The 14727-nt window shown below is 42.9% G+C and overlaps 1 protein-coding gene across 1 annotated transcript; it reads right to left on the minus strand.

Annotated features, from left to right (window-relative positions):
- Window positions 1–713: 713 nt before the first annotated feature.
- CUNH2orf73 (chromosome unknown C2orf73 homolog) lies at window positions 714–2567 on the minus strand. Its single transcript, XM_065739361.1, is given in 4 exon segments — window positions 714–1006; window positions 1009–1045; window positions 2157–2216; window positions 2523–2567. Coding segments are annotated over 4 exon segments (435 nt in total).
- Window positions 2568–14727: the final 12160 nt, after the last annotated feature.

Here is a 14727-nt window from a genome sequence, read left to right on the forward strand (position 1 = left end):
AAAAAAAAAGACAAAATGTTTCAGAAAAGCATTCTTTCTTCCTCAAAAGGGCTTGTTCCAATCGTTTCTCTTCATTAGCTGCTCAGAGCAGTGACGTATTATTTTTGCATTCCTGTGGACTGCATCAAATTGTCCCTCTTGGCTGTCATTGTTTCCTATGGAAGCAACAATAGGTTCCATTTATCCCAAGCTGACACCACGTGGCACGGGAAACCCATCCAAAGAGATGGGGTACTCCAAAATCATGTGTGCAGAAGTTCTAGCAAAAAGCAAAAAAAAAAAAAAGAAAAAAGTTGTAGATGGTCTCAAAAAATGAAGTACCTCTTCAAGAACTGCAGTGACTTCTGCCTCTAACCAGCAGCTCTGGAAGCGTCAGTTAACTTAAAAATCATCTTGTCAAATGCTTAGAAGGACTCAAGATGGTGATGCTCCAGAGAAGGCAGCGAAATTCCACTACTAAAAAACAAGCTCTGATGAACTCTTAGGGAGTTTGCTAGAAACATCAAAGCGTGGTGCAGCTGTTAGCATGTCAAAGGAGTATTATGTTCCCTCCAACAATTCACTGGTGTCAGTGTGTGTTTGGTGTTATTGATATTAGAATAAGCAAATGCACTGGCCTGACTCTAGGCTGTTTTTGTTTCAGTTGTTGACGGTGCAATCAGGGTCTGCATGTTTTTATGGACAGTAGGTAACTCAGCAACTGAAGGGGGGTTTCACTGTAAAGGGCACCTCCCAGTGGGACAGACATCTACTTCAGTTGTCTGAGAAATGCCTGAACTTTTGTGTCCTCTCACAGGAATTCTGGAGTATGCCTTTGCTGTTTCTCTGACGTCTGGTTTTGATAAGTGATATTCAGAGCCTACTGTCTCCTAGGAATCCTGCAGGAAGAGACTGGGTGAGGTCACTCGGCTTTTCACTGAGTTTCCTTTCTCTGTTTTTGGCCGTTCTGTGGAACATGACCCTCTAGTACTCAGGAATATTTCTGTTCCCTTAGGAACTATCGACCACTTACTGGTTTTATCTCTGCACACACAAAAGCTCCATGTCACTGGAAGGGGAAACAAGGTTGACATTAACCAGGGGAACATAAGCAGCTCGTAGATGCAGCTGTGAGCTGAGTTCATTTATTAGCTCAAGTGCTGGCAAAGCTTGCGCTTGTTTCTCGGCGTCTCTATCGGTCATTGGACCAGGTCCGAATAGCTGAAGGCAATGGAATAATAGCTGGTCTGTCAGCCCATTTAATTCATGAAATGGGGCACGGCAGGAATACTTGGAAAGAAGCAACAAGTAAAAGAAAATGCATCTTATTTTCTCTGGTTCAACCGCTCTGCCTCACAGAGTGTGTGACTTGCATACGGCTCCTCTGTACAAGTCTATTCATATCAGATTTCATTTCTTGCTACACAGGTTGCTATGGATACAATTCTGAACTGCTGCTTTTGTAGGCCAGGAGATGTATGACTGCATCCCAAACGATTCTGCTTATCGGCGACACATGAGATTTTCTTTTTCCAAACAAAGTGAAAACAAACAGAGCCCGCATCTCTCAAAATATTTGTGATGACTAAATCCTGTGCTTTGGATCTCCGACTTTGGATTGTCCAAAATTATCAGTGTCCCATTTGTAGAGCTTTTGATTAACAAGAAATGTATAACCATGCCTACAAATTCCCAAGGCCTGGCAAAAGTTCACAGCATCACAGAACGGCTTTGGTTGGAGGGACCTTGAGGATCTCTGCACTCAAGCCCCCTGCTGCGGGCTGGCTGCCCCCCACTATCACAAACAATCAAAACAAACCCTTACACATTCAGCCTTGTTCTCATCATACTCGTTCCAGCTTTTCTCTACACAAAGACACTTGGGCTCAATGAAGCCAAAACATAAACAGAGCCTTTAGAAATCCGAAGTGCAATTTATCATGAGGTTGTTGTTTATCAAAGCTACAGGAAGCCTTGGGTGCTACAGTATACACAAACACAAAGATGGAGCATGTACAAGCAGAACAAAAGAGCATGACATTAATATTAACTGCTAGCAATTCTAAAGCATCTGACAACAGATCCCAGTATTAAAGAGACAGTCGGAAGTTCTGGGATAAACGTACTCCTCCGCCTTCCTGGTTGTTATTAATCATACAGGATGCACATTGACTTACCTTTCCTCAGATGGGCTCACCAGTGGGTTTCTTGGCATCGTACTGATAGCTAAAGGAGATCTGTCACAGTAAAATCTCTGGAAGACCATTGGGTGCTCCAGGATCCACAAATGGAACTGACAAATGCCATGAGGGAGGACTTGCACTCTGTACTCCAAGGTAGACCATGAAAAACATGCTACACTCTGCACAAGTGTCAGCTGCTTCCCTGGAGCTGCTGAAGGCACTTGAGAGACAGTGAGACCACAACATTTACTGCAAAGGGAAGCGGCCACAGCACGCTGGGTACCCAGCCACACCTGTACACATCACAGCAGCTCACAGCTTTGCTCAGGTGCTGATTGGGCTCCAGAGCAGAGACGTTACTGAGGTGAGGATGAAAGCCAGGTGTGGAAGGTTGAAGAAGTGCATTCCAGCGTGATCGCTTTCAAAGTGCACGACAGGAAAGGGCTGTCAGACCATTTGACAGGTATCTTTTCGTTTCCCCATAGATGTTTTACCTCCTTCTGTTACCCGCCCCCTCTGCAGGACAATTTAGAAACTGCATCATCGTCGATGCGGCATCACTTGCCACCACATCTTTATTTGCAATATTTCAAGCAGTTTTTCATCCATCAACATGATGGTATTACCCTCTAAAGTAAACGTGACATTTTTCCACCGTTAATATTTAATGAAACACTGACTGACCTATTACACTGAACTAGGGCATATCCAGGGGAGGAGATGAAGGGAACAAACGTCAGCACAATTCTAATGCACCATACCATATTCTCCAAAACGACCAGCAGTTTTGAATTGTCAGCTTAAGGCACGGCATAAGGCCAGATCCAGCGGGGGGCAACTGCTCAGAGGTTTGAAAAAAGCAGGGCTGCTTCAAGTGCCTCAAGTGGGTCAGGCTGCCTTACAAGTCACTGCTGAAATGTAGGCCACCGCTCTTCCATCTGCACAGCAGTAGAGTCACTAGCACACAAAACCCTCAAACAAGACCTGAATGTAGGAGATCCACTGGAATCACATAAGTTACAAGCTGACATCCCCACGTACCACCGTAGAGTGTGAAGAGATGCTGACTTACTGCTATTCTGTGGCTGGGCAAAGGTCTGTACCTCCCAAGGAGTTCTACTCTTGCCAAAAAGTACGTATGATAATAATGATAGTTTGATAAAAACAGTTCATGGGAATACTGAGAGGTATCTACTATTAACAATGAAAAAACTTCAAAAGGTCATACACCTCCTCACAGAAAAAAAAAACCAAAACAACAAAGAAACACAACTGGCCTACTGCAAACTCTCCGCTGCTACAGCTAAACTGCTTCCAGTAACTGAATCAGCTAATTTAAGGACATTAATTTTGGTAACGTGCACCATCATAGAGAAATAGTGGCCCATACACCTCATCGAGCAGCAGAGGCCAGATCAGGTACGTAAATCTTTAAGTCTGATAACACAAAATCCTTAGTTACAGTAATAGTAGAGGAAATAAGATATGCCACTGAGAAGATAGGGAAACGAAGGTCTGAAGTGTGAGTTCCTCAAGGTCAGCACAACTGGCAGCCTGTGCCTAAGTGCCTGGATGCCAGGAATAGCAGGCTAAGGGAGGGAGGAGTGGGCACACCTCTCTATGGAATGGATCTTCCAGTCTTTTTGCAACCCGGTCGCCCCAGTGGGGCTGAAACTAACTCGGTGCAGCTCGCTAGCCCGTCATACAGTTAGTATTGAGAAATGTGCTGTTTAAAGACACTTAATATGCTGAAAGTAGTTAATTAGTACTAATACGATTCTGAAGCTAGAGCAGATCTAAACGTTCAAGTAGAGCACTATCAGTTTTGGGCCACTCATTCAGCAATTTCAGAGCAGTAGGAACCTGTGTTAGCAGCAGTTGGACTGGGGGATCTCCAGAGGCCCCTTCCAAACTCAGTGATTCTGTCATTCTGTGCTGCGTGCTGGTCAACAAACACAGACAGACTTGTGCTGTCCAAGAAGCCTTACAAGCTTTAAGTGTGCCTGGGGAGAGCTACAGCTTCCTGTGCAGGAATGACACAATTTTGGAATTAACTCTCCTCATTTATATAGGAGGAAGCATTTACTTTGATAAACTGCCTATCTAATTCCTGATGGCGGCATATAATAATCGAATCTAGAAATGCAACTGAGGAAGATTTTATAAGCCTGAAAAATAAAATCAGATGGAAACTCTAGTTCCCAATTTTCATATTAGAAAGCAGAGGAAAATACATTCCTATCAACCATGGTAGTTGCTACGCATACAATACCGCTATCAATTCCACAGGCTGTTTTTTGCTGCATGAAAGATGTCTTTCTGCAGAGACAAGATGGAATCTGAACTGCCCAAAACCATATGTGATAATGCCACTGATGAGTGTGCATATGGCTCACACAAAAGTAGTGAGGACTTCTTCCTCGGTATCTGAACAACTGCATGGAAGAACAAAACTACCTGTGAAATAGCCACAAAATAAGTTTTGTAGCTACCAAGTATATTATCTAGGCTAATATTATTCATTATATTAATTTTTCAAATTGAGCTTCTATAAAAAGATATTTGTTCACAGCTCCTGGTAGAATTTTAGGTATCAGAAATAAATTCAGAATACATAAGCATCCCAGTAGAAAGCCTTAATAACATTTCCAATCAATAACCAAAAATCTGCAAAGTTGGCTGCAAAGAAGAAAAACAAATTGGTCTTCCTTTTACAACAGTGCAAGACATCTCAGGAGGAGAAATACAGCCTCATCTGGATCCTGCCATTTCAGCCCACGTGCACATGAGTTTTGAAGGATGAGGATCACAAGGACAGTCAATACACATCTCCAGGATGCCCCAACAACATCACTGCAAACATTTACACAGTGAGTTAAGATGCTTATCTGTTCACTTCCTTACATTTCATGTGTTGGAAAGTGATTCAATAAGTTCATTATTCACATCTGGAGGAATTAGTTTTGCTGCAGTGATTTGAATGATTCTGCCCACCATGTCTCACAGTTGCAAAGGCTTTTTTTGGCTGCAGAACTAGAAGCTTGACAATTGCTCACAATTTAGGGAGTGAAAGACTGCGTTTTTTTTTAAGCTCCATACTGAGATCTACAAAAGGACACAGAAAGAAGTCCATGCCCCTCTCAAAACCTGATGGCATGTTTTTTAAATGGGGTCACACAGTATACATGCAATATTCACTGCATGTTTTGAACCGCTGGTGTGGATGCTTTGGGAAGGATCTTTGCTTCAATGACTAGATCAGAATCAGGCAGCTTTGCTCCAGCAGAGGTGGTTGAAGGAGCTGTTGGTAGCTGAGGATCTTCTTTGTACATTAAAGATATCACAGAATCACCAAGGTTGGAAAGGACCTACAGGATCATCCAGTCCAACCATTCACCTATCACCAACACTTCTCACTAAACCATGTTCCTCAACACAATGTCTCAGTGTTCCCTGAATATCTCCAGGGTCAGTGACTCCACCACCTCCCTGTGCAGCCCATTCCAGTGCCTGACCACTCTTTTGGAGAAGTATTTCCTAACATCCAGTCTGAATCTCCCCTGGTATAACTTGAGGATGAGAGGGAGTGGCTTATCTGTAGGTAGAGAAGAGGCCAATTCCCAGCTCACTACAACTTCCCTTCAGGTAGTTATAGAGAGCAATGAGGTCTTCCCTGAGCCTCCTCTTCTCCAGACTGAGCAATCCCAGCTCCCTCAGCCACTCCTCATAAGACTTGTGCTCCAGACCCCTCACCAGTTTTGTTGCCCTTCTCTGAGAACAGCCCAGGGTCTCAATGTCCTTCTTGCAGTGAAGGGCCCAAAACTGAACACGGTACTTGAGGAGTGGCCTCACCTGTCCTATCCAGCAGTCAGCTTAGCACCTCCCTAGGGTACAGATCTGTGCTTGATGCAACAGGAGGAAGGAAAGCCTTAGCACGGTGCTATCTCATGATCATCAATCATTTAATGATCAACACTCAGAGGGCATAGCATGATTCTATGATTCATCTCTAACTTTTGAAAATTGTATTAATCTATTAGTGGAGTAATGTGCAACTAGATTGACGATTCATAAATATTAAAAAACAAAACCACACAGATAGGTATGGTAGATGCAGGACATCTCCTCAAATCCGTTCAAAAAAATAAATCTGCATTTCAGCTGAGCCACCTAACAAAGCTAGAACTCAGAAAAAGGAAAAAAAAATCTAAAATATTAATTACAGCCACAGAGTCTGCTGTCAAGTGGCTGTTGAAATACTTATAAGAAGTTGGTTTTAAGAAGGGTGAATTCTTTTCAGTCTCAGCAGGCAATAGCCCATGCAGCTACGTTAGCACACAAAGCAGCATCAGCTATTGTTCTACTGGATTCCTTTTTGGGGAGGGGGGTTGAGAGGGAAGGAATTTTTATGCATATACACATACACAAAAGGACTATTTTTTCATCTGTGTAAAGTCAAAACATACTGGGGCCATAAATTACAGCCTGGGTAAGTGTTCAGTGTTTATATCCTTTTAAGGAATACGGCCAGTTAGCACCCCACTTCTAAGGTATAATCTTCCATCACTGCAAGATGCTGCTGCCTGATCGCAGCCAGACAACTGGCTCAACACCAACACTACAAGTGTGCCAACATATGGAAACAATTGCTTTCCTTTTCATTGGAAATGACATATTCTGGGTGTGTGCACAACACCGCCCATCCATCATCCAAAATAGTTCATTATTTGGACTTACATTTATTAATGAAGAAATCTCTAGAGCTCTCTGTGAAGGGGAGGGAAGACATGTCCACGCCCCAGCAAGCACAAGAGCCTCTGCTTGTGACAGCTGTTTTGGGACACACTGACCAAGATTGACTCCTGTGAAAAAAGTCTTTCCATGCACCAACATGGATATCAATCAGCTTAATGAAACAGCAACTCACACTGTAAGGCTGCGCCAGCTGCTTATCACCCCCTGAGAGTCCAAAAAATCTCCCCACATAGGCAGTCTCAGCAAGAGAAATGAGGGGAAAGGTTTAAGAGTGAATATTTGACTGCAGATGTAATAGCCTGCCTATCTCAATGAAATTACGATGGCAGAAGGCCTGTACCACGAGGAGAAAAATCAAAAGGATTTTTATTGAACTCATGTGGCTGATTTGGAGAGTGAAAGATCAGAAAGGCAAATTCTTGCATAGAATGTAAGTCTGGTTTGGTTTGCTGGGCTTACACAACAAAGAACAGCGAAGGGGAACAAAAATAATCAACTTTCTAAAGAACTGCAAGAGTAACTTGAAAAGAGAGGAGAGACCTGCTCTGAACTCAGTCAGTACTGGTGTTAGCAGTGTACTAACATATTCTGGAGTTACTCTGGACAGAGGACTTATGCACATCTGAGGCTGTAGGGTGAATAACCCAAAAGAATAGTATCCACAGAAAATAATAAAGGTGGATGGTATATCTAGGTATATTTAGTGTGGCTTATTCAGATGGTGTTCAAACAACCAGTGAACAAAGAAAGGCTTACCTGTCACTGATGATCGAGGCTTGCCCAGGACTCCACAGGGGAGGGATCTCCAACAAGAGACAATCACCCCAGTGGTGGTCAGCCCTTAAATGGGGTCTGGGAGAGATGGAGCCAGACTCCACCCCTTCCCATCACACAGGTGCATTGCTTTCACCTGTGCTCCTGCAGCTGACTCAGTGCTCACCTCAGGTGATCCACAGTTCAGGCTGTGATTCAACAGTTCCTATACACAGGCTTAGGTCCACAATGAAAATGGAATTGTAGCTCAGTGGAGTTAAAAGTGCACTTTTCCATAGCTTTCCATAAAGCCACACATTCACGTACATGTTGGAAGCCTAACAGCAATAGGACTGTTACTACTGATAATACAACTTCTGACAAGTTCTGCTCTGCTTTATAGCAAGAGAGAGGTTTTCACATGGAGGCCAAGTAAGTAGAAGCACAACCCACCTGTAATATATAGCAGTCAGGAAGCCATAAACAGGACTCCCTGGCAAGAGAAAGTCTCTTACTACAATTAAGGTTCTACATGGGCGATCAAGAGAAATCGGTTCAACTCTCACCCTTGTACAGACAAATTTTTGAACATATCTCAGCACTTCAAGATGCAACAAGCACCATGTCTGATTTATGAATGTTATCTATCTATACAGGTTAGACGTGTATCAGCACCTGTTTGTGTCCTTTGAGTTTTCTATCTCCAAGAAGATTACAGTTGTCGTCCATTCAGGTCACAGCCAAATTCTACCTTTAGACATTTGCCCAACATTTCCATGTAAGTGGAAGAGGAGTGAGCTCATATCTAAGGATGGGACTTAACCACAAGTAGAATAGGAAAAAGGATTTGCTGCATGACAAAAATAGGCTGAGTGCCTTGTCACATCTGACAAATGCCTCAGATGGCATAGCACAGATTTGTGGTGGTGCTATTAAAATAGATCATATTTCCATGGAATTAACTGATTTCTTGTCAAATGGCAGGTTGGTAGCACCTTTCTCAATGGCAGTGAAAACATGTTTCAGTATCAGTGGGTATTGGGGAACCTTTCTAATGCTTTGCTAAATCGTTCATAATCATCCCCTCACTGTCTCTTCCAGGCTTTCCAGGCTGGATTCTGCAAGCCATAAAGCTCTCCAACCATTCTTACTCACAAAAGCTATGCAATTGAAAAGGCCAAACCAGGGCTTTTTTTTCCTCCCTTTCTTTCATTAAAGCAGAGTGAGATGATCAGCCTGATTTGGATACCTTCGATCTCAGAAAAATTAAATGAGGTCAGGCCTTCGTCTAATATGCACTCATAAAGACAATGGCAGCTGCTGCAGACAAGAATCTCAGTGGTGGCTCTGACTCACGGCTGCTGCCTGCTAACTAGTGGTTAACATGAGCTTTTTCACAGCCTTCCTGCATTTATCTTTCATAAACAGAAAGGCTGTACTACCAAATAACACTCAAGGAGCTGTGTTTTATTTGTGAATATGAATTGTCATGAGTCACACAAAGCCCAGCAGAGAGCTGATGAGAAACACGCTCGCTATTCATACAGCAGAGGCTGATCACCCAGATGAAAAAAAGAATGGCCTTTAACTCATTTTGGTTTGAAAAAAAACCAGAAGAGTTTGATCGTGTTTTCCAGCAATACTACTCTGGTGTGGGAGAAATATTTGTTGATCCAGCGGACAGTTGTTGGGTGTATACGGCACAAGGAATACTTTCATTTTTTGGCATGGCACAGCATTGCTGAAATACCAAAGACCATGGCTAATTGAGTGGAGTGATGGAACAAACAGAATGATTTGATGATAAGATTTAATTGGTATGAACATTTTCATAGACCAGTTATTGTATCGGTCTGGGAGGGTGAGACATCCTGCTGCACTGAACACTGCTCAACTCTAGCTAGGGGGCTAAAGGGCAAAAGGATGCCCTTTACACATCCTCAGTCCTGGGTCTACTCCATAGTCAAATCTCAGGGTACAATCTAGACTAGATTGTACCACTCCTCTATGGCCACACTCTGCTGTTAGAGAAGCTAAAAATCACCAAGAACAGTCGCAACCCTTTGCCCCTGCCATGCTATCATGCTGACTGTTGGGTTATGTAGGAGCTACTACAACAAATCTGCGCTGCCCAGAGACAGTGCCATAAAAAGTAGGACTGCTCAAGCTGTGTCACACCAATAGATGGGGTACAAACCAGCATCCAACCATTAACTGCATAAATGCTTTAATTCAGTTGATGATTGTGATTTTTTGTTCATAATATAACTGAGTATCTCCATTTTCCTAGTGGGAGTCAGTGCCTGGAGAACCCACTTGGAACTTAATAGAAGTACTCTGCAGCCTAGCTGATAAGATCAGGTTATTTCTCCCAGTATTCTTTACCTGTACTGGTGCAGAAGCTTTCCACAGGTCTCCCCTTTTGGGCTGCAGTACTACACATTCAGTACAGCCTGCTGTCTCTGGGGAGGCAATGTAAGGGCTCAGACAAGGCTAAAATCACTACAGGCCATGGAACAATGGCCAGGGTCATATTAGGACCAATGACTTTGTACTGCCAAGGGGAAGGGCTTGCACTTCAGAGAATTCTCCTTCCCTGGACACAGATGGATGATCACAGCATTCTGTTACAGGGCATTTCCATCTGCCTTGACACATGGCCAACACCAGACAGAAAAGAGAGCCAAGATCCTTTCTAGAAGAGCCTGAAAGGCTTCAGACACAAGGATACAGGACACAGTCCTTTTATCTGTGATCAGGATATGTTTAGGTACAGGTAGATAAAGCCGTGGCACCTCAAAGTCACTCTAAATCTCATCAGTCATCTCCAAAGTATCTGTATATTTTGCTACAGGTTGAATGAGGAAACTAAGAGCAGTTCCCTAATTGTCTTTTGCCTTTCTCAAAAATCTTTAGCAAAAGCTGTCATGGTTCCACATTTGGCTTTTTGTTTTCCACCACACAAACTTAGCAGTACAGAATAAATCTTAAACCATTGTTTCATAAATACAAAACTAACATTGTGATGAGGAACATGGTTTAGTGAGATCTATTGGTGACAGGTGGGTGGTTGGACTGGATGATCTTGTAGGTCTTTTCCAACACTGGTGGTTCAATGATTCTGTGGTTCTATGTCTAAGGATATGTGTGAGATACAAAACAACATGCAGTAGATAGGTTATAATGACACCCATTTGATCCCCTAACATCAAGTGATACTATTGTATTAAGAACTATCTCTGTATGAGTTAGCATTTGCTTCTGGCTTTTTTCTTACTCCTATATAGGATATCTAAAGATTCTATTTGGATAGAACCTCCCCAAAAATCAAATCTCCCATCTGGGGCTCCAGAGATTTGCTGAAGGATTATCACATGTGATAACATTCTTTTCCTATGTTCTTCTCCTCATCCAGCAGGGTAAAAAAGCCAGCAACTTCCATTCTCATTCCTCCCCTAACTCAGAGGAAAGACACCTGCAGGTAGCTAGTTCTCACTGCAGTGGAAAAAAAAAAAAACAAACCATTAATCTTCAAATACCATTCTCTTTGCCACCAGAGAACTTTGGAGCCCCAAAATCTGCCTAGGCAGACAGCAACACCTTTATTTTTGGTTTTGTTGTCTCTTGCAGAATGAATCTTCTATTTCTGAGGAGAAAAAGAGCCCTAAGCAAACAGCACGTCCTCCATAAAGCAGGGCAGACACAAAATTGTCCCTCCGCTAAGGGAAATGTCTCCCTTTTTGTCTTCTCATTATTGTAATTGTCAGGTTTTGTGTGTTTGTTTTTTTTGTAGACTTTGAGCACTGTATAATCTCTGTCCTATTCCCTTCATTTCTCAGTCTGCTCCGAAATTACCATCTTGGGAGCCACTCTCTCTGGACTTGAAAGATGTAAGCTCCCTGTTAGCCCACAAAATGCCTCACAGTATCAGAGCAGCATTATTCTTATTTCAAGTGTATCTTGAACTAGCTCTGCTAGCTGAGAAAATATATTAGACTGTTTAATACTTTCTGGCATTAAAATATAAAAATGTCTTGGTTTCATCAAGGGCAGATCATGCCTGGCCAATCTGGTGTCCTTCTATGCTGGAAGGACAACACTGATGGAGAAAAGGAGTACAATTGATGTCATATACCTGGACTTGTACAAGGCCTCTGAGATTGTCTCATACCACATTCTTATCTCTAAGCTGGAGAGATACAGATTTGAAGTCTGGACTGTTCCGTGGATAAAGAATTGGCTGGATGGTCGCAGTCAGACCACAGGCTGTGTGGTCTTGGGACGAGGGCAATTCAACACAGACAGTGGGATTGAGTGTACCCTCCACAGGTTTGCTGATGACACCAAGCTGAGTGGTGCAGTGGACACCACAGAAGGGATGCCATTCAGAAAGACCGGGGCTGGCTTGAGAAGGGGCCCACATGAGCCTAATGAGTTTCAACAAGGCCAAGTGCAAGGTATTAGCACCTGGACTGGGGCAACCCCAGATATACGCACAGACTGGGAGAAGTGCTCCTTGAGAAAAAGCCCTGCAGAGAAGGACTTGGAAGTTCTAGTGGATAAAATGCTGAACGTGAGCCAGCAGTGTGCACTTGCAGCCTGGAAGGCCAATGATACCCTGGGCTGCATCCACAGAGGGGTGGCAGCAGGGAGAGGGAGGGGATGTCTCCCTCTTCTCTGCCCTTGTGAGGCCCCACCTGCAGTACTGAGTACAGGCCTGGGGCCCCCAGCACAAGAAGGATGCAGAACTGTTGGAGCAGGTCCAGAGAGCCACGAGGATGATCAGAGGTCTGAAGCACCTCTCATTTGAAGAATGGCTGAGGGAGCTGGGCTTCTTCAGTTTAAAGAAGTGAAGGTGCTGGGGAGACCTTAAAGTACTTGGGGAGGGAGGAGCTTACAAGCAGGCTCTCCTGCTCAACTTTTTATCCAGTCTGATAGTGATAGGACAAAGAAGGATGGCTTTAAGCTGAAAGAGAAGAGATTCAGGTTAGATGTTAGGCAGAAATTCTTCACTTAGAGAGTGATGAGGCCCTGGCACTGCTACCCAGAGAGCTGTTGATGCCCTATCTGTGAAGGTGCCCAAGGCCAGGTTGGATGGGGCTCTGGGCAGCTCGAGCAGGTAGGGTGCAGCCAGCCCATGGCACAGGGCTGGAACTGGAAGATCTTTTAGGTCCCAACAACCTAAGCCATTCTATGACTAAAATAATAATTCACGTGACTTTTTTTTATTTGAAGACAATGCAGTTGACAATGCACCCATAAGACAATGGTCTTCAAGAATGCTATCACATGCAAGCCACACTGTTCTCTTGTAATACCATTTGGTGACAGCAGCAACCTCATTCGATTCCAGCACATTCAGTGAGGGTGTTGGCTCATCAGTCCCTTGCCTCCTTAGAATAAATATGGATGGAGTAAGGAAACAGAACTGCAGCTGCTCTCCAGCAAATTCTTTTTACAAAAGTAAGAGATGAAAAACATCACAGCAGAAATTTGAATTGACTGGTTGCTAACACAGTGCTACCAGGCACATAAAGGTGCAAGCTACCATTCATGTTTTTCTGGCCACATGTTCTTTTAGGTGACTGTTTCCTACACATATACATCTGATTTTTGTGGAAGACAGATTAACAAATGCCCTATGTGCAGAGAATAAAGCCCTAGACGTGATGCTGTCAAAGCACCAGGAATAGAGAGAGAGAGCACTTAAAAATCAGTCTAGAATTGCTTTCATTAGAGATGGTTGGGAAGAAGAAGAGAATTAGTGAGACAGTCCTTCACTAGCACTGAGTTAGTGCTGCAAAAAGTGCAGCGGGGCACTTACCAGCACAGTCCGGAATAGTAGGGCACTCAGCTAAAGGGGTCTGCAAGCAGATGTCCTCTGAAGGTTCTTATGATCTCACAACTACCAGATGCATGCTTTTAAACCATAAAGTCTATTCTGAAAATAAATAGAGCAGCTTATAAATCTGTAAATAGATAGAAAGTATATACAGATGGCACACAGTGCAATCCAGTCAGATATCATTACCCAATACTGGAGAACTTCTTTGTGAGGGTTCTCACTTCTTACAGACTGCTGATTTCTGCACTTGTTCAGTAGAACCAATTCACAGAAAGTTCTCCTGCCACTACTGCTAAGCCCACTATACATCTGATACCAGTTTTCTAAGCAAATAAATCTTGTGCCTTCACTGGGTTCCAAACTCTTTCATTTCCTATTTTTCCTGCTCTGCTTTGCTGTCTCTTCACTTATTTCACGTGAGCAAGTCACAAATCTTCCAGGGGCTTCCACACAACTGCAATTTTCATGTGTGTAACCTATTTTAAACCACTTTTTTTTAAACTCCTTTTGTTAGCCATACCACTTAAGAACAAAACACTTACGTAGACTAATATTCATAGAGAAGAAAAACTGTAATAATTTCATTTAGGGACAAGGGAAATGCTATGCAAAATGCCACAGTGAAAGCTCATACTCAGACCTACGAGATGACCTTTTTGAAGAGAAACCAAGTAGACCAAAATTAACTCAAAAGTGACAATTCTTCAGACTGATAGTCTGCTATTCCTCTTGAACGCCAGAAACGTCCAAAATGTTTTATTAAAACGTACATCCAGAAAAGAGGCCTGAAATAGAATGATCATCATAAGGTAGTTGTTCTCACTCAGATACACCTATTGTTTTTAGTGAAAGCCCCTTATATTTAAATCCCAAGGAGGAAATACAAAAGTTCAGCTATGTCAAGATCTGTAAATACAAAGCAGCCACGTAGAAAATGAGTGATATAATGAAACCATCCATCTAGTAACCAGTGACTGATTCTCCTTCTCTCACTCTTGGAGCATATTATAGTCATAGGCCATATTACTCACTACTCTGAATCCAGAATATGATTTCAGTGTAGTTATTCTGGTAGGATCTGGGTTTAAATCTCATAAAAAGCCAGAATAGTTCCTGTTCTGTTACAATGATTTTGAACCACTTGTCCTGAGTCACTCTAGAGATATCAAGTTCAGATTGTACAAATAGATGCAGTTAAAGCGACTATGTCTT

The sequence above is a fragment of the Cyrtonyx montezumae genome, unplaced genomic scaffold, assembly GCF_038088225.1.
Source record: "Cyrtonyx montezumae isolate F1298 unplaced genomic scaffold, pur_monq_1.0 scaffold_24, whole genome shotgun sequence".
Taxonomy (NCBI): domain Eukaryota; kingdom Metazoa; phylum Chordata; class Aves; order Galliformes; family Odontophoridae; genus Cyrtonyx; species Cyrtonyx montezumae.